This window comes from Dipodomys merriami, unplaced genomic scaffold (assembly GCF_024711535.1).
Source record: "Dipodomys merriami isolate MVZ:Mamm:240054 unplaced genomic scaffold, mDipMer1.0.p SCAF_106, whole genome shotgun sequence".
NCBI classification, from domain to species: domain Eukaryota; kingdom Metazoa; phylum Chordata; class Mammalia; order Rodentia; family Heteromyidae; genus Dipodomys; species Dipodomys merriami.
The window spans coordinates 1,838,229-1,861,208 of NW_027202338.1; the positions used below are offsets into that span (position 1 = coordinate 1,838,229).

The following is a 22,980-nucleotide window of genomic DNA, read 5'->3' on the forward strand; positions in this document are numbered from 1 at the left end:
AGATTTCTTGTTTGCTTTTTCTTTCTTTTTTCTTGCTTGTTGTTTTTTTTTTTTTTTTTTTTTTTTTGAGGTTTTGCTATGTATCTAGCCTGGTTTTGAACTTGATATCCTTCTGCTTCAGCCTCTAGAGTGCTGGAATTACAACCACACCCAGCCTATAGTGTTCATTAAGAAAACAAACTCCAGCTGGGCACTGGTGGCTCACACCTATAATCCTAGCTACTCTAGAAGATGACAATCCTGGTTCAAAGCCAGCCCAGGCAGGAAAGTCCATGAGACTTTTTTTGTTGTTGTTTTTGTTGGTCATGGGGCCTGAACTCTGGACCTGGGCACTGTCCCTCAGCTCTTCAGATCAAGGCTAGCGCTCTACCACTTGAGCCACAGCACCACTTCCAGCTTTTTCTTCTTATATGGTGCTGAGGAATCGACCCCAGGGCCTCATGCATGCAAGGCAAGCGCTCTACCACTGAGCCACCTTCCCAGCCCCTCCATGAGACTCTTATCTCCAATTAACTACCAAAAAACCAGAAGTGGTGCTGTGGCTCAAGTGGTAGGGCTTGCCTTGAGCTGAAGAGCTCAGGGACAGCACCCAGGCCCAGAGTTCAAGCCCCATGACCAAAAAGAAAAAAGAAAAGAAAACAAGAAAATAATCTCCAGCACTACTGAGGTTATGAAGGGTGAATGCAGCATTTGGGAATTCAAACTCAGGAATAAGGGGGTTTGAAGTTGGACCCTAAGGATGAGGGAGAGAGTCATACTTTTCTTTTTCTTTCTTTCATTCTTTTTGTTGTTGTTATTTTTGGTGGTGGTGGTGGTCGTGGGGCTTGAACTCTGGACCTGGGAGCTGTCCATGAGCTCTTCAGCTCAAGGCAAGCCCTACCACTTGAGCCACAGTGCCACTTCTGGTTTTCTGGTGGTTCATTGGAGATAAGAATCTCACAGACATTCCTGCCAGGGCTGGCTTTGAACTGCAATCCTCAGATCTCAGTCTCCTGAGTAGCTAGGATTACAGGCATGAGCCACTGGTGCCTAGTGAGTCATACTTCTTTTTGGCAGTACTGGGGTTTGAACCGAGGGCCTTGTGTTTGCTAGGCAAGAGGTCTACCACTTGAGCTATGCTCCTCCCCACTCTTTTTTGGGTTAGTTATTTTTCAGGGAGAGTCTCCCTCCCCTAACCCAGGGCAGGCCTCAGCCCAAGATCCTCCTACCTATGCATTTGGAGTGGCTGGGATTACAATCATGCACCACCTTGCACTGCTTGTTTGTTGCAGTGGGGTCCCCTTAAGTTTTGTTCTGGGTTGATGACGTTTCCTCATTTGGATATCTTTTTTTTTTTTTAATTATTGTGCTGCTAACTCTGATTCTCCCACTGTGTCATAAGCTTCATGAGGGCAATAAGATCTCTTCCTGATTGCAGAGTCACCCCCCTCCTCCAGGATGCTTTCCCTTACCCCTTCGGCCAGGGGCTTCCTTCGGATACTTCCAGAACAGAGCTGGGCACAGAGATCAGTGATAATTTGTTGCCTACATAAAAAGGAAACATACCCAAAGTAGATACTGTTTCATGTTGCTGAATACCGAGTTCTAGGGTAATTTCAGTGACCGGTCCAAGTCATATCCAAGCGAGAAAGTAATATTTTATTTGGGTAATATAAATGTGTGGGGCTTGAGCTCATATCCTGTCTCATCCAAAGTACCAAATAGCTAGCGGGCTAAACCCAGCCTTCCTGCTCTTTTCCCCGGGCTCATCCTTTTCTTCCAAAAACCTTGGGACGTAGGGGAGTGGAGAGTAGGCAGGAGGGTGGGGACGGTCAGGGGAGCGGGAACGAGGGAGAGGCGGCTAGAGGACCACGACAGGGGCAGATTGGAAGGTGAGCGAGGTGGGGGAGTCTTTTCTCTAGACCCATAGGGGGCAGCCAGAGTCGGCAGCCGGGAGGTGCGGGGGCGGAGAAAGGGTGGGGACCGGCCCCGCGGGGGGCGATGCGGTAGCTGCAGCGGCGGCCGCAGGAGTTTCCCACAATGCAGCGCGGCGCGCTGTCCCCGGTGCTGATGCTCAGCGCTGCCCCGGAGCCTCCACCGCGCCCGCCTCCCGCCCTCTCCCCGCCGGGCCCCGGCCCAGGTCCCCGCCATGGCTCAGCTCGGCCAGGTCCGGCCCCAGAACCGTCGGGGGGCCTGGCTGCGGCGCTCGACAGCAGCCTACGGGCCGCTGTGGCGTTCAAGGCAGAGGGCCAGCGCTGCTACCGGGAGAAGAAGTTCCGGGAAGCCATCGGCAAGTATCACCGGGCACTGCTGCAGCTGAAGGCGGCGCAGGGGGCTCGCCCTGGCCTGCCCGCCCCGGCCCCCGGGCCGGCCGCCGGCCCAGGGCCCGCCCGCCTCAGCGAGGAGCAGCGGCGCCTGGTGGAGAGCACCGAGGTGGAGTGTTATGACTCCCTCACGGGTACGGCCGCCGTCGGTGGGGTGGCAGGGGGCGTCAGGGGGGCATGCGTGGACAGGGTGGGGCGTCAGGGGGCGACCAGGGTCAGGTGTTGGGTGGGTGGAGATCCTGGAATCTTAAAGCGACAGACCTCAGAACTTGATCAAGGAAAGGGATGGGGGGCAGACAGGGATGCAGGAACTGGGGTTGGGGCTGAGTCTTGAGAACTCCACTTCCCTGAGTCATCCTTCCCCTCCCCTGCCTCGGGCACACGGAAGGTGGCAAGGGCGCACCCCGGACATGCCCTCGCCCACCCCTCCCCGGGGTCTCCTGCGCCTCCTGGCTGGGCACAGCTTGACTCTCCTCGGATGGGGTAACAGGTTGGCGCCCCCTGGAGGCCTACACTGTCCTTGGCTGGGGGGGCAGAGGCCGGGTACTTCCAGGTCACGTGGATTCCAGGGGTGCTGCAGGCATGGAGTTCGGGGCTCACCACCACTACCCCCCACCCCGGCCCCCGCAGCCTGCCTGTTGCAGTCAGAGCTGGTGAACTACGAGCGTGTGCGTGAGTACTGTCTGAAGGTGCTGGAGAAGCAGCAGGGCAACTTCAAGGCCACCTACCGCGCCGGCATCGCCTTCTACCACCTGGGCGACTACGCACGCGCCCTGCGCTACCTGCAGGAGGCCCGAAGCCGGGAGCCCACAGGTGAGGGCGAGGGCTGGGCGGGGGTGAGGGCTGGGTTGGGGGGGCAGGGTGAGGGAAGGCAGGCAGGAGGTTCAGGGCAGGGCAGAGCCCCCCTCCCTCTTCTCACCTGCCATCCTGACACCTCCCCTTCCCCAGCCGGCCGCAACCCTAGGCACGAGCGATCTCCAGCCCTGTTCCTCCCCCTCCCCCCCCACTCCTCACACGCTACCCGTTCACACTTGCGCCTACTCACTGACCCAGGGCAGGTGAGGCCGAGAAATTGGGCTGCGTAGGGAGTGGCAGAGCTGGAGGTGTCGGCCTTGGGGGGGGGGGAGCCACAGCAGGTGCGTGCTGCAGGGGCGTGGGCGTGGAGGCAAGAAGAGTTTTCCTGGGAAGTGGCGTGGTGAGAACAGATGCCACCGGGGAGGAGCGCCAGCCAGCCGGCGCCGGCGCCCGCCCCTGTGAAGGGCGTGGCTGGCAGGGAGGCGGGAACTATCTGCCCCGCCGGGATTCTGGGGAAGGGCTGGGCCAGGAGTGGGAGGTGAGGGTGGCTGTCACCCCCCACCCCGCCCTCCCCTCCCCTCCCCTCCCGGGGATAGCCAGGTCACCCCCTGCCCACCTGCCCTGCAGACACCAACGTGCTCCGCTACATCCAGCTGACCCAGCTGAAGATGAACCGCTGTGGCCTCCAGCGGGAAGACGGCGGCCACGGCGCCGGGGCCTCGGCCCGGGATGTGGTGGGCTGAGGCTGCGTGGCCGTCTCCACCCCGCTCCCCACATCGCCCTGTAGCTGCCCCCGGCCGCGGCGCGCGGGGCGCCGGTAAAGCCCTGTCACGGATGACCATGACTTTGTGTGGTGTTCTTGTGGGGACCCAGGTCTGGTTCTCAGCCCTGACCTGCGGCTCGGAGAGACACTGGGAAAGGGAGTGTGGGGTGTCGAGTGCCCCCTGGAGTCAAGGCTGCATCGGGACCAGGGTGGGGGAAAGACACAGAGCAGAGCGAGGTCGGGGGCAGGGGTTACCTTTAATGCTGTTTTGTGCCAAATCCCCCACGATGCCGTCCCTGAGAATCCCTGCCGACCCTCCCCCTGCGGCAGGGTGGGCTCAGGGCTCCACCCCCCTGGGGTACAAAGGAATAAATTAAGTGTCTCCCCCCTCCTCCCTTCCCCAATAAATAGTGAGTATCCTGCCCAGGCCTCTCCCCGCCAGGGTGCGACGGGCTGCCGCGGGGCCTGGGGCGCTACATTCATGGCTGCCCGGGCGGGCGGTGGCGGGCAGGCCTCAGTGGGAGCCATAGGCCCCGCACAGGGGCACGGTGCTGTCCTGGCTCTGCCCCTCCATGTCCATGTCCAGCAGCGTGGGCTGCATGTTGGGGGGCCCAGGGCTCTCTGGAGTGTCTGGCCTGCTAGGAGGCGAGATACCAAGTGTCCGGCCAAAAGAGACCAGTTTCCAGGGGTCCAGGCGGGGGCGGCTGGCAGCTGGTCGGGGTCTCGGGGCAAAAGTCAGAGTGGTAGGACGGCCAGGGAACTCGGGGGGCCGGCGTCGGGTGGGGAACAGGGTCTGGGGGTCGGGCAGGCGGGGGAAGTCCAGGGGGTCTCGAGGGCCTGGGGAGAGAGGAAGGCGTGAGGTGAGTGGGGTGGGGGAGGGGAGTCCATGCCGGCATGTCAGAAGGACAAGAGGAATTCCTGCCTTCTGTGGATCTGGCTGGTCCCACTGTCCAGCAGTGGACCCCCATCCCGGGGGCCACACCTGACCCCGACTAGGTCCCCACTACTCCCAACAGCTCCATCTTCTGGGTAGAACTACACACTTTTGGAGGACAGGATTCACCCATTCACCCCTCCCTCCTTCCCTCCCTCCCTCCATTTCTGGGAACTGGGATTTGAACTCGAAGCCTGCTGTTGGCAAGGCAGGCTCTCTACCACTTGACGCCTTTTTGCCTTAGTTATTTTCCAGTGTCTTAGGCTGGACGGAGGGCCTTTAAACTGTGCCTCTCGGATAACTGAGATTACAGAGGTGAGACACCAAGCCCAACCTGGAGCAGGGTCCTCGGTGCGGCTCTTGAGTCAGTATCTTATCCTCCCTCCTACACGGGGCTGGGTTGGGGTTAGACAACATGGCGGAGATCCCAGACACTGCCTTCTCTGAATGGGCAGAGCAGCGCCTCCCCGCGGGGAGGATTGGGGTGATAGCGCTCTACACCCGGCCTGGCCCCAGAAGCAGTCGTGGCAAGCAAGCTTCAGCCCTACCACGTGCGGTTGGAGGCCCCCACTCACCGGCCGCGCAGTGGCCCAGCGCTCCATCCGACGGCGTCCGCCGGTGCCCGCGGCTCACCGGGCGTGTGACGGTGACGTGGGTGGGCGTGAGCGACTGGCGTGGGTCCTTCTTGAAGCTCTCAAGCTCCAGGTCCAGCAGGGGGTTGCAGGCGGGCGCGGGCGGGGAGGGCGGTGGGGAGGGCGCGGCAGGCGCTGCCTCGTCGCTGTCCGAGCGCAGCAGGGAGCGCGTGGAGTTGCAGTCGGACACGGAGGACAGCGACACCAGGGTGGCGGAGGGTGCCAGGCCGGGGCCGGGGGTGGCGTCCTCGTCGTGGCGGGGGCCCGGGGGGCGCCCGGGGGGGCTGAGGCCCCTGGGGAAGCGGCCCGCCGCGCGGGGGAAGAGCCCGTCCAGCCAGCGCCGCTGCTCCTCGCCATCGGCGGCCGCGCGCGCCTCGGCCAGGTCGGCGCCCAGGCCCACGGCGCCCAGCAGCGCGGCGCAGCCCAGCAGCGCCAGGTCGCAGCGTCGCCGCGCGCCGTGGGCCCGGGCCGTGGGAGCCCCGGGGGACGGGGACGGGGCGGGCTCGGGGGGCGGCACCGCCAGCGAGGACGCCGTGGGGGTATAGGGGGAGGGTGGCACGCTGTTGCCTCCTTCGGCCTCTGCGAACTCCTCTGCAACCCGAGAAGGCCATCACTGGCTGCCCCCAGCCCAGGCTCCCAAGCATACCCAGAGTGACCTCCAACCTCACTAACCACCGTCCTCCCATCTTCCCAACTTTCTCCCACCTCCAAAGTCTCGGGGTAGGGTGCTCCTTGACGACCCCCACCCCCTGGGGACCAGGACCTCCCCCACCCAAGTATGCCCACCCGCCCTGGGTTCTGTCCAGACCCCTCCCCAGCACCCCAACCTCTTACCCATCTCGTTGAGGCTGGCGAAGCCAGGGGCGATAGGGGTGTGCTTGGGGGATTTGCCTAGGTTGGGGGCACTTGATGACCACTGTTTGCTTCCTTCCCCCAGGGCCTTGAGCCTAAAGACGGTACAGAGACATGAGGGGTGTCCGCCGTGGGAGGGCCTGGGAGGGCACGGGGTAGGGTGGGGGGCCCCACCGGCACCTCTCCTCTCCTCCAGCCCGCTCCTTCTGCAGGGTGGAACTGGGCCCCCATGTCCGGCCCTTCTTCTTGCCCCCGACCAGTTCTTCCTTCTTGGGGGGCCCACTGCGACCCCAGGTTCCACTGCCTCCGCCACCACAGTCCACAGGAGTCACTACGGGAGAGAAGACGCGTGATTTCTGGGTCTTGGGGACTCCATCTGTCCTGGCTGAGCTCTAGGTGTCCCTGCAGGAGGGACCCTCTGACGGTACACAGCAGGAGTCCAGGGGCCAGGCAGGGGGTGCACACATGTAGTATCCCCACTGTCTTCTTTCTCCCCTTCTGTCTGATCATGACTAGAAATTATCCAGCCTAAGCTGGGCACTGGTGGCTCACGCCTGTAACCCTAGCTACTCAGGAGGCTGAGATCTGAGGATTCAGTTCAAAGCCAGCCCAGGCAAGCAAAGTCCGTGAGACTCTTATCTCCAATAAACCACTCAGAAAACTGGAAGTGGTGCTGAGGCTCAAGTGGTAGAGTGCTAGTCTTGAGCTGAAGAGCTGAGGGACAGTGCCTAGACCAAAGTTCAGGCCCCACAACTGACAAAAAGAAAAAAAAAAGAAAAAAGAAAATTTTCCAGCCTACAGATTTATCTGTGCTCCCCAAGAATGAGGGAAGGAAGGGGCGGGACTGTCTTGGTCCTTGTTGATTGACTGACTGCTGAGGGCTCCACAGGTACTCACAGCGAATGGCCCTCAGGCGGGGGATGATGCTGGGGCTGGCAGGGGGGCTGTTCCCATCTGAGCCTTTCCGTTTGTCCAGGGTTGGTGAGGCCTGCACTGTGATCTTATGCTCAAACCCTGCAAGGAGGAAGAGACTTTGCCAAGCCAGTCCCTGTGTGGCGAGCAACTGGTACAGGGGAATGGCGGCCTGGATCACCACCCAGATCACTGGAGCCAGTGCAGTCCCAAGTTCATGGCATGGGCACCAGCTGCAACTCTCTTAGAATGCAAATCCATGATTTAGCAGGTGTAAGGCATAGGTCTACAATCTAGCCAGGCGTCGCTGAGGAGCTAGGCCTGGGTGTCCAACGTGGTAGCCATGAGCCTGGCTCTGAAATGGGAGTGGCGCAACACAGGCGATGGATGGGCCTTCCATCCTGCCTTGTGTAATTATAACTACATCTAAAATCTAAACAGACAATCTGGTCACTGGAGACCTTCAAGCGTGTTTGGAGAACCTGGGCATATGAACCTGCTCCCCCTCTCCCTCAGATATAAATTGGTGAGATCTACAAATAGACCTTTACAAATTCCTTTTGTGCAGAGCTGAGGAGCAAACCCAGGGCCCCCTGCATCCGAGGCAAGTGTTCTACCACTATACCACAGACCCAGCTCGATTAAATGTTTTCCTAAAAAACGGTTTTACTTTGGCAGTATTGAACTCAAAAGTTTCCTACTTGCTAAAACAAGCTCTCTACCACTCCAACTATGCCTGCCCACCCCCCACCTTCCAAACCCCCCCACACACACACACCAGCACTTTTGTTCTAGCTTTCTTTTCAGATAGGATCTTGTGCTTTTGCCCTGGCGGGCCTTGGACTGCAATCCTCCTACCTCCATCACCCCAGTAGCTGGGATTACAGGTATATCCCACCATGCCCTACCTAAACATCTGTTTTCTAAGTCAGAAATGGCTGAGTATCAGCAATTTCACCTGAGGTACCCTCACAGCAATCTCTAGGAAATTCAAGGGGCAGGGAGACATGCTAACAGTGACCAACAGCTGTGGAAAAATACAGGATAATGGATGATGTACGTCTAAGAAATGATTGGCAGGAAATAGAGGTATGGCTCAATTGGTAGAACACCAACCTTGAGTGACAAAGCTAAGCAAGATCTTAAGGCCCTGAGTTCAAACCCCAGTACCTAAACACACACACACACACAGGGTGGTACCGGAGGGCAGGCTGATGTGGCTGCCGCCTTCCCGCAGCTTGAGCAGCCGGCTGCGCTTGAAGTTGCCCCTCCGCTTGCGGACCCTGGGCTTCTCCTGGCTCAGCTGGCACATGAGCAGGTGCAGCTCACGCTCCACGATGTCCATCTCGCGCTCGGCCAGCTCCTGCTCGCGCCTCCGCAGCTGTTCCTCCTGGAAGCGCTGCTCCTGTGCAGCCCGCAGCAGCTCCTCCTCCCGGCTGCGGAGCTCCTGGAGTGGGAGGGGGCAGGGCGGGTGGGCTTAGCCTCTCTGCACCCCGAGACAGGGTGATCTTGGAGCTGCTGGGTGTGGTTGGCACCCTGCACTTGGGCATCCACGGTGGGACACACAGGGTTCACAGCTCCAGCTCAAGCATCACTAGCTTTAGATCTAGTAGGAGAGCTGAGGTAGCCCAAGGAGGAAGGGTCCCTTTTCTTTTTTTATCTTTTAACTCTGCAATGTATTATGTAGTTACTCGTTTGTTCATTGGGGCTTGAACTCAGGGACTGGGTGCTGTCCCTGAGCTCTTTTGCTCAAGGCTAGTACTCCACCACTGAGCAACAGCACCACTTCCAGCTTTTTCTGTGATTAATTGAAGGTAAGAGTATCACAGACTTTCCTGCCCAGGCTGGCTTTGAACTGTGATCCTCAGATCCCAGTCTCCTTAGTAGTTAGCCTTACAAGCATGAGCCACCAGTGCCTGGCTTAATTCTGAAATTTAGAAAACTTCAAACATCTACAAAGACCAAATAGTGCACATAGTGCACTTATCCACAATTTATACATCCATTGTTCATCACAACTATCTACACTTTACAAATCTCCTGTCCCCTTCCTGCCCTTATCTTTGCCCTCCTTGCATTTTTTTTTTGCTGATATTTATTTATTTAGGTTTGTCCTGAGGCTTGAACACAGGACTTTGGAGCAGTTCCTTGGCTTTCTTGCTCAAGGCTGGTACTCTACCACCTTAGCCACAGCTTCATTAGCTTTTTGATGATTCAATGGAGATTAAGAGTCTCACAGATTTTCCTGCCCCAGCTGACTTTGAACCTCGATCCTCAGCCTCCTGAGTAACTAGGATTACAGGCATGAGCCACCAGTACCAGCCTGCTGTAGTGTTTTTGTTGTTGTTGTTTTGGGTCCGGTCGTGAGGCCTGAACTCTGGGCCTGGGCGCTGTCCCTCAGCTCTTCAGCTCAAAGCTAGCACTCTACCACTTGAGCCACAGCGCCTCTTCTGGCTTTTTTCTTTTTTCTTATGTGGTGCTGAGGAATCCAACCCAGGGCCTCAGGCATGCAAGGCAAGTGTTCAACCACTGAGCCACCTTCCCAGCCCCCTGCTGTAGTATTTTAAGGGCAATCCCAGACACACAGGTATCTGTACGTATACCCAGCCAGGGCACTTGTTCTTCTTTTTTTTTTTTTTTTTTTTGTCAGTTGTGGAGTTTGAACTCTGGGCCTGGGCGCTGTCCCTGAGCTCTTCAGCCCAAGGCTAGCACTCTACCACTAGAGCCACAGTGCCATTTTCGGTTTTCTGGTGGTTAATTGGAGATAAGAGTCTCACAGACTTTCCTGCCTGGGCTGGCTTTGAACCACAACCCTCAGATCTCAGGCTCCTGAGTAGCTAGGATGACAGGCGTGAGCCATGGGCACCCTGTGCCTTGTTCTTACTGTCTTTTCTGAATGTGCAAAAAGATCCTGCTGAACCTGCAGGCTGGGGTCCATGAGGTGGGGTTCTGAGCCTCCCAAGGCACCCAAATCAGGGCTCCCATTCCATCCCCTGCCCCCTATCCCGCATTCACCTTCTCCTTGGTCCGAAGGTCATCGAACATGTGCTGAATCTCCAGCTTCCAGTCTTCCTGCAGCGAGTGGAAGGACTCGAGTGGCATCTGGAACAGGGCTGACTGCTCGATCACTTCCAGCCGCTTCAAGATGCTGCCGAAATCTGGCCGCCCATGTGGGTCGGGGTCCCAGCATTCTGGGGTGGGAAGGGAAGTGATGGGGGAAGAGGGTGGCGGGAATCAGCCTGAATGAGGCAGGCAGGGCATCTGGGGACAGCTTGGCACAGAGAAAGGCAGGGAAGGAGCTGCCCAGAGTCAACTGGGTTCCAGCACTTTCTGGGCCCCCACCCCATGATAGTGAGAAGGGGGGAGGTCAGGCCTAAGATCCCCTGCCCCCCTAAGCAAAGCCTACCCTCCCCACAGGGTCCTGGCTCACCCTCCAGGAGGCGGGCAAAGGGCTCGGGACACGTGGAAGGGATGGGCAGGGTCAGCTTGTTCATGGCCACGCCGTATGCCACAGCCAGGGCATCGATTTCTCGGTAGGGGACCTCACCAGTCAGCAACTCCCACAGCAGCACCCCGAAGCTGCAGGGAGGGAGAGGATGGAATGATAGCACAGCCACCCCAGATCCTCACCCAATGCTCCAGTCCTGCGCCCAGCGTGACCACCCGAATCCTATCTGACCTCTGAGACCCGCTTCTCCAATGAACAAGATGGGCCAGCCAGCCATCTGCTCTTGCCCTTCCCTGGCCCCAGGTTGAACACCTTCAGTAGGATGCCCCCACCCATGCCTACTGGGCAGATCCATCCTTCTGAGCCCCAACTTTTCTAAACACTCAGTCCCCAGCCCAGCCCGGCTTCATCCTGCAGTCACACAGAACAGTAAGATCCCTGTTCTCAACCCTGGCCTTTGCACGTGCCGTTCATTCCTTTGATGAAAGCACCTCTTCCTTGGTGTGTCTCAGCTCACATTGCCTCCTCTTCCAGGAAGCCTTCCTTGACTCCACAGCCAGACAAGAGAAGAGGACTTTCTTCTGTATGTCCGCAGGACCCACAGCCCTTACCTCTAAAAAAGTTAACACTATCTTTCACTGAGGAATTTTTTTTTTTTTGGGGGGGGGTCCAGTCGTGGGCCTGAACTCTGGGCCTGGGCGCTGTCCCTCAGCTCTTCACCTCAAGGTGAGCGCTTACCACTTGAGCCACAGCGCCACTTCTGGCTTTTTTCTTTTTACTTATATGGTGCTGAGGAATCAAACCCAGGGCCTCATGCATGCAAGGCAAACGTTCTACCACTGAGCCACCTTCCCAGCCCCCACTGAGGAAATATTTATTCCAGGCCAGGCACTGTGCCAGGCACGCTGGGTAATCCTCACTACAGCCTGTGAGGCAGAAGGTATTGGTATGATGCCCGTGTTTTGGGGGGAACAGGCACAGGCTCAGAGAGCCCAAGCTGCCCACTAAAGGCCACACAGCCGTCCCGTGGTGGAGTCACACTTGGGTTTACCTCTGGCTGGCGCCCACCATGCTCAACTCAACAACTGGCAATCCCAGAGTGGGGAGAACTCACTGTGCGACTGCCCTGGGCGTGTCCCCCTTCACCAGGATTCTGGGCACCCGCTGGGCCCTGATCACCACTCCCTAATGTGTGCTACATCCTTGTTCCCTCCTACAAGCCACACGTGCATTCATTTGGCACCTACTGTGCCCAAGGCACTGTTGTTCTAGGCACCAAAACCAGATGGGCAGAGCTGCCACCTGTGTGCAGCTCCTGTCTGCTTCAGTGACAGCACTGGCAAATTTGAGCCGGGTGTAAGCTGCTTGAAATGATTTCCCATCCTCCTCTGGGGCCAAGGATGCCCAAAGGACTGTGGTTCTGGCCGGTGGGATGAAGGAGGGTATAGAAATGTCCTAAAAGAGAAGAGGTGTGCCCCTTTTCCCTTTCCTAGCAGTTAGAATGTAGACATAAGCTGGGGCTGGCTGGGTGCTGGTGGCTCACGCCTGCCATCCTAGCTACTCAGGAGATTGAGATATGAGGGTCCCGGTTCAAAGCCACCCTGGGCAGGAACGTCCCTGTGAGCCTCTAATCTCCAATTGACCACCAGAAAACCAGAAGTGGTGCTGTGGCTCAAGTGGTAGAGCGTTTGCCTTGAGCTGAAGAGCTCAGGGACAGTGCCCAGGCCCAGAGTTCAAACCCCATGACCAACAAAAAAAGCTGGGGCTCAAGTAGCCCTCTCGGGTCATGAGGCAAGCTTGGGAATGGAAGGCAAGGTAGAGGAAAGTAACATCCTGGAGATGGCAGAAGCCCCCTCATTGCTTGCTCCCTTGTGCCTGCAAACCTCTCGGGATGTTTTTCACAGCCTCAGTGACAGAGGAATGTGGCTGATGTTTGGTGGCTGGGGGCAATGGGTATTTACTGTCCTGAAAAGTATAGGACAGGGCCATGCAAAGGAGGGTCACTCTGCCCCACACCACCAACGCTCAGATGAGGAGCCCAGCATAGGATCATCTGTCATGCTGGGTCATCGTCAGCCAGTTAGTCCTGGGCTTTACATGAAGTACAAACTTTGTGGGCTGGGAAGGTGGCTCAGTGGTAGAGCGCTTGCCTTGCATGCTCGAGGCCCTGGGTTCGATTCCTCAGCACCACATAAGCAAAAAGAAAAAAGCCGGAAGTGGCGCTGTGGCTCAAGTGGTAGAGCGCTAGCCTTGAGCTGAAGAGCTGAGGGACAGCGCCCAGGCCCAGAGTTCAGGCTCCACGACCGGACCCAAAAAAAAAAACAAAAAACTTTGTGTGTGTGTGTGGTGCACGTGCACACGCGCGCACACATACAAATTTAGTATGTGAGTTTGAACTCAGATCCTTGCACTGGGTAAGCAAGCACTCTACCACTTGAGCCACACCTTTAGCCCCTTTGGTCTTTTTATTTGGGGTTTCTTTTTTTCATTTTTTGCCAGTCCTGGGGCTTGAACTCAGGGCCTAGGCACTGTTCCTGGGCTGCTTTTGCTCTCTACCACTTGAGCCACACCACCTCTTCCAGACTTTTCTGTTCATGAGGAATCGAATCCAAGGCTTCATGCATGCTAGGCAAGCACTCTACCACCGAGCCACCTTCCCAGCCCCATATTTGGGGTTTCTGTTCCTCCCTGCTGTGATGGATGTTGGGTGTCATTGTGAATTCCTGACGTGAGGCCACAGGTGTCCAGAAGCCGCCCTGCTCTAAGGAAGCGGGAGAATCCTGCATTTGCTGTCCTGGCCATCAGTGACCCTGGGAACTGGTGGAACAGCAAACGGGCGACCTAGAGGCCCATGGTAGACAAGTTTCTATTGCTATCACCCATGCTCACTGCCATGGCCTTGTCATCCTCTGTCACCACCACTGTCCCCTAAGATCCAGTCGTCACCCCATAGCCAAGGGAGCTTTTAACATGCTGGATCAGATGGCGCTGCTCACAGGAGTGTCCGAAGGGGGCTAATGGCTGCATTGTATTGAGTAAACCAGGGGTGCTGAGCCTTGCAGCTCTCAGCCTCATTTCCTGTCCTGCTCCAGCCACACCTTCTGGAATATACCATGCTCCTTTGGGTCCATTATGAATGGACCCAAAGCCACCCTTTCTCAGAATGGCCTTCACCAGCCATCTACTCCTCGTTCTATATGCCAATACCCTCTGTCTTGTTTGTTGTTGTTGTTGATTGTGGGGCCTGAACTCTGAGCAGGCGTGTTGTCCCTCAGCTCTTCAGCTCAAGGCTAGCACTCTACCACTTGAGCCACAGCACCACTTCTGGCTTTTTCTGCTTATGTGGTACTGAGGAAGCGAACCCAGGGCTTCATGCATGCAAGGCAAGCGCTCTACCACTGAGCCACCTTCCCAGCCCCGCCCCCCCCACCCCCATCTATCTTTACAACTATCTTACATGCTTCCAAACTTCAAAACCTTTCTTCTCTTAGTGGGGAGAGAGAGAGAGAGAGAGAGAGAGAGAGAGAGAGAGAGAGAGAGAGAGAGAGAGAGAGAGAGAGAGTGTGTGTGTGTGTGTGTGTGTGTGTGTGTATGTGCATGCACGCTAGTCTTGGAGCTTGAACTCAGGGCTCTGTCCTAGAACATTTTTGCTCAAGTTATGAGTCTCATGGGCTTTTTCTGCCTCAACTGGCTCTGAACCATGATCCTTAGATCTCAGCCTCCTGAGTAGCTGGGATCACAGGCATAAACCACCTGCACCTAGCTAGGGACTTTCTTTTTATCATTCTACTTCAAGTCCTTTCTTGGGGCCACCTTTGTCACAGAGCAGGTAACTGTGTGAGCCTGTCAGTACAGGGTACTGGAGACACATTCCACCCCCTCCATTTTCTCCCCTGGTCCTGAGGACCCCCCAAGCCCTCCTCCTCCTCCCCCCAGCTCAGCACCTCCAGACATCGCTGCTTTTGGAGAAGAGGGAAAGGCGGATGACCTCGGGTGCCATCCAGGCGTAGGTCCCGGCGGCACTCATTTTCGTGGTCTTGTGCCACTCTCGGGCGAGGCCAAAATCCGTGATCTTGAGCACCGTGTCTGCGAGGTTGTGGTTCTCAATGGCCTCCAGGATCAGGACTGGGAACGGGAGTAATAGAAGAAAGTCAGGGTCAGCAGACCTGTGGGTACCGTGGGCCAACCTGCCTTGCTGGCTCTCCTCACACCAAGCCCCACTCTGCACAGCATCTTCCTGGCCCCAAACCCCACAAGTCTCTCCACATGCTTTATCCAAGTTCCCTGAGCCCTCTGTCCTCTGCCTGGAGTCTGGGAAACTCAATGAATGGCCAAGAACAAGGGACCAGCAAACTAGAAGGGAAGAATGATTCTCCATTTTAGCCCTATGGTCTTCTAGAGTCCCCGGGGGCCCCAGTGCCACCCCTTCCTGTGTGCCCACTCTGCCAAGTGATTCTACAGCTCTTTCCCCATCTTTTGGCTCTAACCCAGGTAGGATGGGCTCTTAAGAGTCTTTGAGTGTCTATTTGACATCTAGAGCTTTTGCTGTTGCCATAACAACATGCCCTGGTCCAAAGATGGGAGATACTGGGGCAAAGCCTCTCTGTTTTACTGCTGCTCCAAGTATACAGGCAGTAGCAAGCAATTGTGTTAAGATAGTTTGTTTTTTGGGGGGTGGTTTTGTTACACAGCACCACTGTGACCAAATCTGACTGATCCATCCACACATATTCAATGTTTACAGCTGATCTAGTCTTTCACAAGAATGGACTTGTAAGCAATATACTCTTACTGGCACTCAGAGAAGTCATTTGATCAAAAGCATATGGCTGACTAGAAAATAGCTGGACACAAGCTATTGCTGTTATCAGACTCTTTCTGCTACAATATTTGACTATTTCCCCCTCAGAGTGCAGTTCAATGCCTTGTTTTGAATCTCAGCTCTGCTACTTTGATCTTTTGTGTGTGCTAGTCCTGTGGCTTGAACTCAGGGCCTTGCATTCTTGCTTGGCATTTTTGCTCAAGATTGGCAATCTACCACTTGAATGACAGCTCTATTTCCAGCTTTTTTGGTAGTTCATTGGAGATAAGTGTCTCAGGGACTTTTCTGCCTGTGCTGGCTTTGAGCCATAATCCTTAGACTTCAGCCTCCTGAGAAGCTAGGATTACAGGCCTTGGCAGCTGGTGTGGGCTCTGCCACTTATTAGCTTTATAACAATGTATCATTTACCTCACCTTCTTGGAGCCATGACTGATTTCTCCTGTGTTAAACAGGATGACAACCGCAGATCCTATCTAGGATTATAAAGGTTTATTGCCCGAAACTAAGTGTGTTCCTGATGGCTCTGGTTACTAGCCTGTGATGGCCTCAAACTGTTCCTTGTTTTTCCACCTTCTCTACGTCTCTGTCAATTTCCCCAAGTGTGACAAGCATGAGGTTATTCTGTCATGCCCATGGGGCAAATCAAGGAACTGAAGACCAGAGGGACCAGCACACTGCCCACACACTGCCATCTCCTTCTAGAAGCCTCCTGTGATGTCTCGGCATGTGACTATCTCCCCAGGCATTCTCCCTTCTTAGGTCTCCGTCACCTCCCTGCTGTATAAACGCTGTGGCAGATGGAGCTTGTCTTGGCCTTATGCTTTATTTCTGCATCTCCCAAGCTGGGCCTACATCAATCCCCTTTGAAAATCTTATTGTGGCCATGTCATCCCCTGGTCGAAACCTCTACTAGTGCTCATACCATCAGAGGAAACACTTGAGGTGCTCTGTATGGCCTCAGAGTCCTGAGAGCTAGCCCCTGCCCACCTTTCCCATCTCATCTCCTCCCCTCCAGAGGTTCTGGTCTTATGCTTCTCGCCGAGGTCAGGCTCATCCACCTCAGGACCCTTGCCCAGAGTTCTCTTGACCCACAGTCTTCTCTTTGTGAATCTCTGCTCCAACATTGCCTTCCCTTATCAGCAGATCCAAACCTTTCTCTCGGTCCCACCCTTAGCCCGCCTTATTTCCGAGAACTCCTGGTCCCTCTGAAAGTCTGGCAATCTCCTTATCCATCCCTTTGTCCACCTACTTATTTGTCAGCAGATATCATCTAGTCCTCCTTACTAGCATGTAAATCTCATATGGAGAGGGGAGGGGGCCGATCTAGCCTTGCTCATTCCTGTAATCCCAGAGTTTAGGACAATGCTCTGTGCATGGGAACTATTGAACCCAAAGATGAAGGACACCGGATGAGGGGCTCCTTGGGGAAGGAGAAATGGATATACCATGCTACAGACACTCTGTTTCTGTCTCGGGTATGGAGGAAACCCTCTGTCTCAAGGGGAAACCCTAGTTAAGAACCCCGTCTAGGGGCTGGGAAGGTGGCTCAGTGGTAGAGCGCTTGCCTTGCATGCATGAAGCCCTGGGTTCGATTCCTCAGCATCACATAAGAAAAAAGAAAAAAAGTCAGAAGTAGCGCTGTGGCTCAAGTGGTAGAGCACTAGCCTTGAGCTGACGAGCTGAGGGACAGCGCCCAGGCCCAGAGTTCAGGCCCAACGACCGGACCCCTCCCCCAAAAAACAAAAAAAACCATCTAGCTGGGCACTGGTGGCTCATGCCTATAATCCTAGCTACTCAGGTGGCTAAGATCTGAGGATCACGGTTCAAAGCCAGCCTAGGGAGGAAAGTCCATGAGACTCTTATTTCCAATAAACCAGCAGGAAACCAGAAGTGGCACTGTGGCTCCAGTGGTAGAGCACTAGCCTTGAGCTGAAGAGCTGAGGGACAGCGCCCAGGCCCAGAGTTCAGAGCATTGTCCGAATCAGCAGGGGTGAGGAAGGGCCAGTCCCAGCCTTCAGGAGAAGTCCACCAGCTGTTTCAGGGGAGTTGAAACGTGGGCATCAATGAGGACAGGGCCCGTCTACCTCTGCCTTGCTCAGTGCTCCAGTCTGGGCACAGGCCTGAGAATATATGGGCACCAGGTAGCGATCTGTGAGTGTACATAAGCTGAAGCTGAAGCGAGGACCACTCTGACTTGTTCTAGGGGCTTGGTTATAGTTGATGCAGCCTAGCAACACACTTGTTTAAAAAACAAAAACAGTGGACAATTTTGATTATGTCAAAGTGGCAAAAATTAGGGAACAGGATGAGTGCTGAGGGCAAAGAGGGACCCTCAGGTTTCTGGGCCTGAGTGTGAACTGCATGAAAACAGGGGTCATGCTGGCCATTTACTGTGGATGCCTCTTTACTTAAGCACACCACCTGGCCTTGCAGATCCCCAGAGAAGGAATGAAGGCATGACTAAGGGAATGAAAGGGAGGGAGAGGGGCAGAACAAGTATGGGAGAGCTAGGAAGTGTACTCCTCTGCGTATGTAGCATATGGCACCCTAGAACTATCTGTGAAAAGAATGAATGAAATGTTAGGGCAGAAACCATGCTTGTGGTTAGTAGCCACCCCTGTGTGGCTACTAATAAATAATATTCATGGGCTGGGAAGGTGGCTCCGTGGTAGAGTGCTTGCCTTGCATGCCTGAGGCCCTGGGTTCAATTCCTCAGCACCACATAAGCAAAAAGAAAAAAGCCGGAAGTGGCGCTGTGGCTCAGTGGTAGAGCGCTAGCCTTGAGCTGAAGAGCTGAGGGACAGCGCCCAGGCCCAGAGTTCAGGCCCCACGACCGGACCCAAAAAATAAAAAATAACATTCACTAGTGTCCCCAAGTCACTCTGTGGCCCAGATGGGAGTCCTGGGGAACCTTCCCATCCACCTGGGATTCAAGCAACCAATCAATTTTGGGGGAACTTGTGACCAGCCAGGGAGCCTAGAAGCTTCTATATAAGCCACATCCAGTTTGCCTTGGAGGCCTGCCCAGAGGATTTTGGGAAGCCATTAACAACTGGTGAATTTGTCCCTGTGGGAACACGAGGCCATGTCTAGAGTCACTTTTGGTTTTCCTAGCTTGGGACAGAGTGGAGAATGCAGAGTATGTAGAGGCCAAGGATGCTGATGCGTACAGCCAGCAGTATCCATTGATGACAGTGGTGCCAGAGATGAGAAACCTTGTCTCCAGGTAAGCTAGGTTTGTTTTGTCTGTCTGGCACCATAACTGGATGGTGGGTACCATGAGGGCAGGCTATGTGCACGTCCTGTTTATGGCATGGAATGTAGGGCCTGTCACTGTGTGCATGAAGACATATTTATTGATCTATTGTGACTGTATCCTGGGAGGCAGTCTGGTCTTCAACATTTTTTTTTTCTACCTGTGAGTGTGGGGAGGTATTGGGACTTCAACGCTCACTTGGCTTTTTCACTCCAGCCAGGAGCTCTACTACTGGAGCCAGTTGGTTAACTGGAGATAAGAATCTCATAGATGTTTTCTGTCTAGGCTGGCTTTGAACTTGGATCCTCAGATCTCAGCCTCCTGAGCAGCTAGGATTACAGGTGTGACCATCAATGCCAAAAGGGTCTCCAAACTTTCTGAGCCTCCTTAGAGGCAAGGCCGGCCTCACTTGGCCCTGAAGATCTACTGCTGCCCCTCTTTATCCCAAGCACAGTGCCACCTGGTGTCCCTGGTCCTATCTCCCATCACCTAGGCCTGGCCTTGGGAGGTTCTGTGGAAGGGAGTTGGGGGGTGGGGGGAGGACACCACTTACTGTTGATGGACTTGAGGTCCCGGTGGATGATGGGCACAGGGGCATCATTGTGAAGATAGTTCATGCCCCGGGCCACCTGCACGGCCCAGTTGACCAGTACGTGAGGGGGCACCCGACGTCCTGCCAGCACCCTGCTGAGTGCACCTCCCCTGGCATATTCCATCACCAGGCAGAGATTTGGGGGGCTGAGGCAGGCACCCCTCAGGGCAATGATATTGGGGTGCTGCAGGGCACCAAAAAGCCGGGCCTCCTGGCGCACTTGCTCCGCTGTCACTGCCGGGTCCCGCTCGGGGTCCAGCCGGGCGGCCTTGACGGCTACCTCCTCGCCTTGCCACAGGGCACGATAGACTTTGCCAAAGCCCCCGACGCCGATGATCTCCTCCAACTGCAGCTCATGGAAGGGGATCTCCTGGGGCAGCTGCAGACCCGCGGGCGCCGCAGGTGTGGCGGGGGCCACATAGTTGCTGGGGAAGACGCCCACACGGCCGCTGGGCAGCTGGCCGGTCCACCAGCCTTCATCGCCAGACACCGCACAGTCTTGGGAAAGCACCTGCACGCGATCGCCCCTCCGCAGCGTCAGCTCCTCGTCGCCCACCGCCTCGTAGTCGAACACGGCGGTCCAGACCGGCCCCGCGGGGGTCGAACCCCACTCCTTGGCGGCCGCCCCCTCCTCCTCCTCCTCCTCCATGGGCGGGGGAGGGGCTGCAGGAGGCCGCTTCACACCGGGTGCCCGCGGGATGCTGAGGGCGGGCCCGGGCGGCCAGGGTGGGAGGCGGTCCCTGAGGGTCCACGGGCGCTCCTGGGGGCCATGGCGAGAGGGGGGGCCCTCTGGGGGAGCAGGCAAAGCCCGCCCTGAAAAGGGCAGGGCTGTCCCCTCGGATTCGGCGGTCCCAGCCGGGCGGTGGGGGGGGTGGGGAGGGGGGCGAGCCGCAGGTTCACCTGTTCCCACCCCCAGATGTCAGGGCGCTAAGAGGGCCCGGCCCACCCCAGCGTCTGGAATCTCGCCGTGCCCGCCGGTGGGGGCCGAGGGCGAGGGCAGCGGGCAGCCACTCCTCCCCGCGCCTCCCACCCCGCGCAGCTCCACCGGCGGCCCCCGGATTCCGCATCCCGGGCCACGACCGTAAGGGGCCGGGCAGGGATGGCGAGACCCGAGGGGAAGGGGCGGCCGCCCCAGGAAGGGGTGGCGCGCCCCTCGGCCTCCTCACGCGCCGGGTGGTCGAGTGGCTGCCATCTTCCGTACCGGGTTCCAGGTCGGCCCCAGACCCTGCCCCTCCCCCCCCGCCCGCCTGCCTGCCCGCCCGCCGCCCGCCGGCGCGCGCGCCTCTTCCCGGGGGCAGCTGGCAGTGCCGGAGTGACGTAACTGCAGCGCCCGCCGCGATGCCGCCTGGGAGTTGTAGTTCCGCGGGGGGGAACCGTGAGGCTTCGAGGCAGTCTCTCAGTCCCCAGCTGTGAGCTGACCTACTCGTCCCCCCGCATCCCACCCCCAATCGCTCGCGGCTCTTCCCCAGGCTGCTGGAGGTGTCGGAATGACGTGGCCGCAGCGCCGCCGCGATGCCGCCTGGGAGTTGTAGTTCCGTGTACCGTGCGGCCTCCGGTCTGTCTCCCGGACCCTCATTGTGAGCTGCCGGCTGAGATAGGACCCGATGGACGTCTCTTGGGGAGGAAAGCGAGGTGTCGGGTTCTCCTCCTGTATCTGGGGACGCCGAGAGGAAAGGACCAATGGTTCCCCACAGATAGTAAGGACCACATTCTGTGGGGAGAGAGAGGAGTGGGACTCATGCCCCCAAGATGGGGGTGGTGGATAACGCACACGCTTAGGAAGCCGAAATCTAGGAGCTGAGTGAATGGACAATGCCGCCCCGAGCCCGAAACGCAGCTGGACCGGGGAGCTGGGTGACCCTCAGGGCCCCCGCCCGAGGCGCACTCTGGGAAATGTAGTCCGTTCTGGGCCCGGCGCTGTGGGAGGCGGCGCCCTAAACTTTGAGAGAGCCGAGGGTGACGCCTGCGCGCCGGGCGCTGGGATTAAGCAAAGGTAAGCGAAGGAACACGGACCTACCCAAAGTGTTTACTGTTCCTGGGAATGTCACCGCCGCCCCTGCTTGTCCCTCCAGCTTTGGGCGAGGGGACAGGAGGGAGTTTCCTCAGCCACTGCGGTTTGCGCTCTGCAGAAGCTCCAACAACCCCTAATAGGAATTTCAGTTTGGGGGTCCTAAGTGTGCATCTATGCTAAATGCATCGCACAGACAGTATTGTTAAATCTTCACCGTCTCACAGATGACTCAGAGAAGCGAAGTCACTTTTACAATACAGAATTATAAATGAGCCGGGCGCTGGTGGCTCACGCCTGTAATCCTAGCTACTCAGGAGGCTGAGATCTGAGGATCGCGGTTCAAAGCCAGCCCGGGCAGGAAAGACCGTGAGACTCCTATCTCCAATAAACCACCAGAAAACCGGAAGTGGCGCTGTAGCTCAAATGGTAGAGCGCTCGCCTTGAGCTGAAGAGCACAGGGACAGCACCCAGGCCCGGAGTTCAAGCCCCACGACCGACAAAAAAAAAAAAAAAAAAAAAAAAAAATTATAAATGACAAAGCAAGAGTCAAAGGCAGTTTTTAAAATTCAACCACCACCATGATTTGGGGTTGATAAGGGGAGGGATGGAAATTAAAAAAGACTGAGTAGCCTGGTGCCTGTGGTTCACATCTGTAATCCTAGCTGCTAAAGAGGCTGAGATCTGTAGGATCACAGGTCAAAGCCAGTCCAGGCAGAAAAATCTCATAAAACTCTTATCTCTGATGAATCACCAAAAAGCCACAAGTGGAGCTGTGGTTCAAGTGGTAGAGCACTAGCTAGCTTTGAGCACATAAAGTTCAGGGACAGCATCCAGGCTCTGAGTTCAGATTCCAGGACCAGCAAAAAGAAAGAAGAGGAGTAGTAAAAGGAGGAGGAGGAAGAGAAATCAAGGTGGCAGTGAGAACATGTAGAGAGAGATGGGGTGTCGGAAGGAAGAAGAATTTTATGGCTGAGGATGTAACTCAGTGGCAGAATACTGGCTTAAGTATACATAAGGGGGGCTGGGAAGGTGGCTCAGTGGTAGAGCGCTTGCCTTGCATGCATGAGGCCCTGGGTTCGATTCCTCAGCACCATAGAAGCAGAAAAAGCTGGAAGTGGCACTGTGGCTCAAGTGGTAGAGCGCTAGCCTTGAGCTGAAGAGCTGAGGGACAGTGCTCAGGCCCAGAGTTCAGGCCCTACGACCGGACCCCCCCCCCCCAAAAAAAAAGTATACATAAGGCTCTGGGTTCAAACCACAGTAACAGAGGGGCGGGGGGGAGGGAGAGAGATGACAGTTAAAGTAGAGACACCAGGGATGTGTGAGAAGAGAAAAGGCTATATGAGGACACAGTAAGGATGTGACCATCTGCAAGCCATGGAGAGAGGCTTCAGGAGAAACTGAAGCTGCCAACACCTCGCTCTTGGACTTCAGAACTGTGAAAAAAATACATTTTGGTTGCTGACACCACCCAGTCTGTGCTGCTTTGGTACGGCTGCCCGAGCAGACAAATAGGGCCTCCAGTGCTATAAATTCAGATACCAATTTAGCCTGGAGGGAAGAGCTATGATTTGACTTGGGGGCTGTGGCTGGGCCTGTCCCCAAGCTGTTCCCATCATATCGGAAGCACCTGGTTCTGGCACATAGACTTAAGCAGCTCAGG

At 56.4% G+C, this 22,980-nt stretch overlaps 2 protein-coding genes across 3 annotated transcripts; one reads left to right on the forward strand and one right to left on the reverse strand.

Moving 5' to 3' along the window:
- The first annotated feature begins 1,972 nt into the window (after nucleotides 1-1,972).
- Nucleotides 1,973-4,283, forward strand: LOC138813213 (tetratricopeptide repeat protein 9B). The gene is made up of 3 exons (XM_070001465.1): nucleotides 1,973-2,437; nucleotides 2,934-3,116; nucleotides 3,726-4,283. Exons 1-3 carry the CDS (start codon nucleotides 2,020-2,022, stop codon nucleotides 3,839-3,841), a joined length of 717 nt encoding a protein of 238 aa, XP_069857566.1. The 5' UTR covers nucleotides 1,973-2,019; the 3' UTR covers nucleotides 3,842-4,283.
- LOC138813204 (mitogen-activated protein kinase kinase kinase 10) lies at nucleotides 4,100-20,851 on the reverse strand. 2 transcript variants are annotated; one of them, XM_070001441.1, is made up of 10 exons: nucleotides 19,271-20,851; nucleotides 14,584-14,764; nucleotides 10,622-10,770; nucleotides 10,207-10,382; nucleotides 8,392-8,638; nucleotides 7,177-7,293; nucleotides 6,454-6,610; nucleotides 6,262-6,374; nucleotides 5,371-6,018; nucleotides 4,100-4,698 (listed from the first exon to the last, which is right to left on the reverse strand). In XM_070001441.1, the coding sequence occupies exons 1-10, from the start codon at nucleotides 19,956-19,958 to the stop codon at nucleotides 4,376-4,378; spliced, it is 2,799 nt and encodes a 932-aa protein (XP_069857542.1). In that variant the 5' UTR covers nucleotides 19,959-20,851; the 3' UTR covers nucleotides 4,100-4,375. The 2 variants fall into 2 exon arrangements, with proteins under 2 accessions (XP_069857542.1, XP_069857551.1); XM_070001450.1 differs by having other exon boundaries at nucleotides 6,460-6,610; nucleotides 19,271-20,848.
- Nucleotides 20,852-22,980: the final 2,129 nt, after the last annotated feature.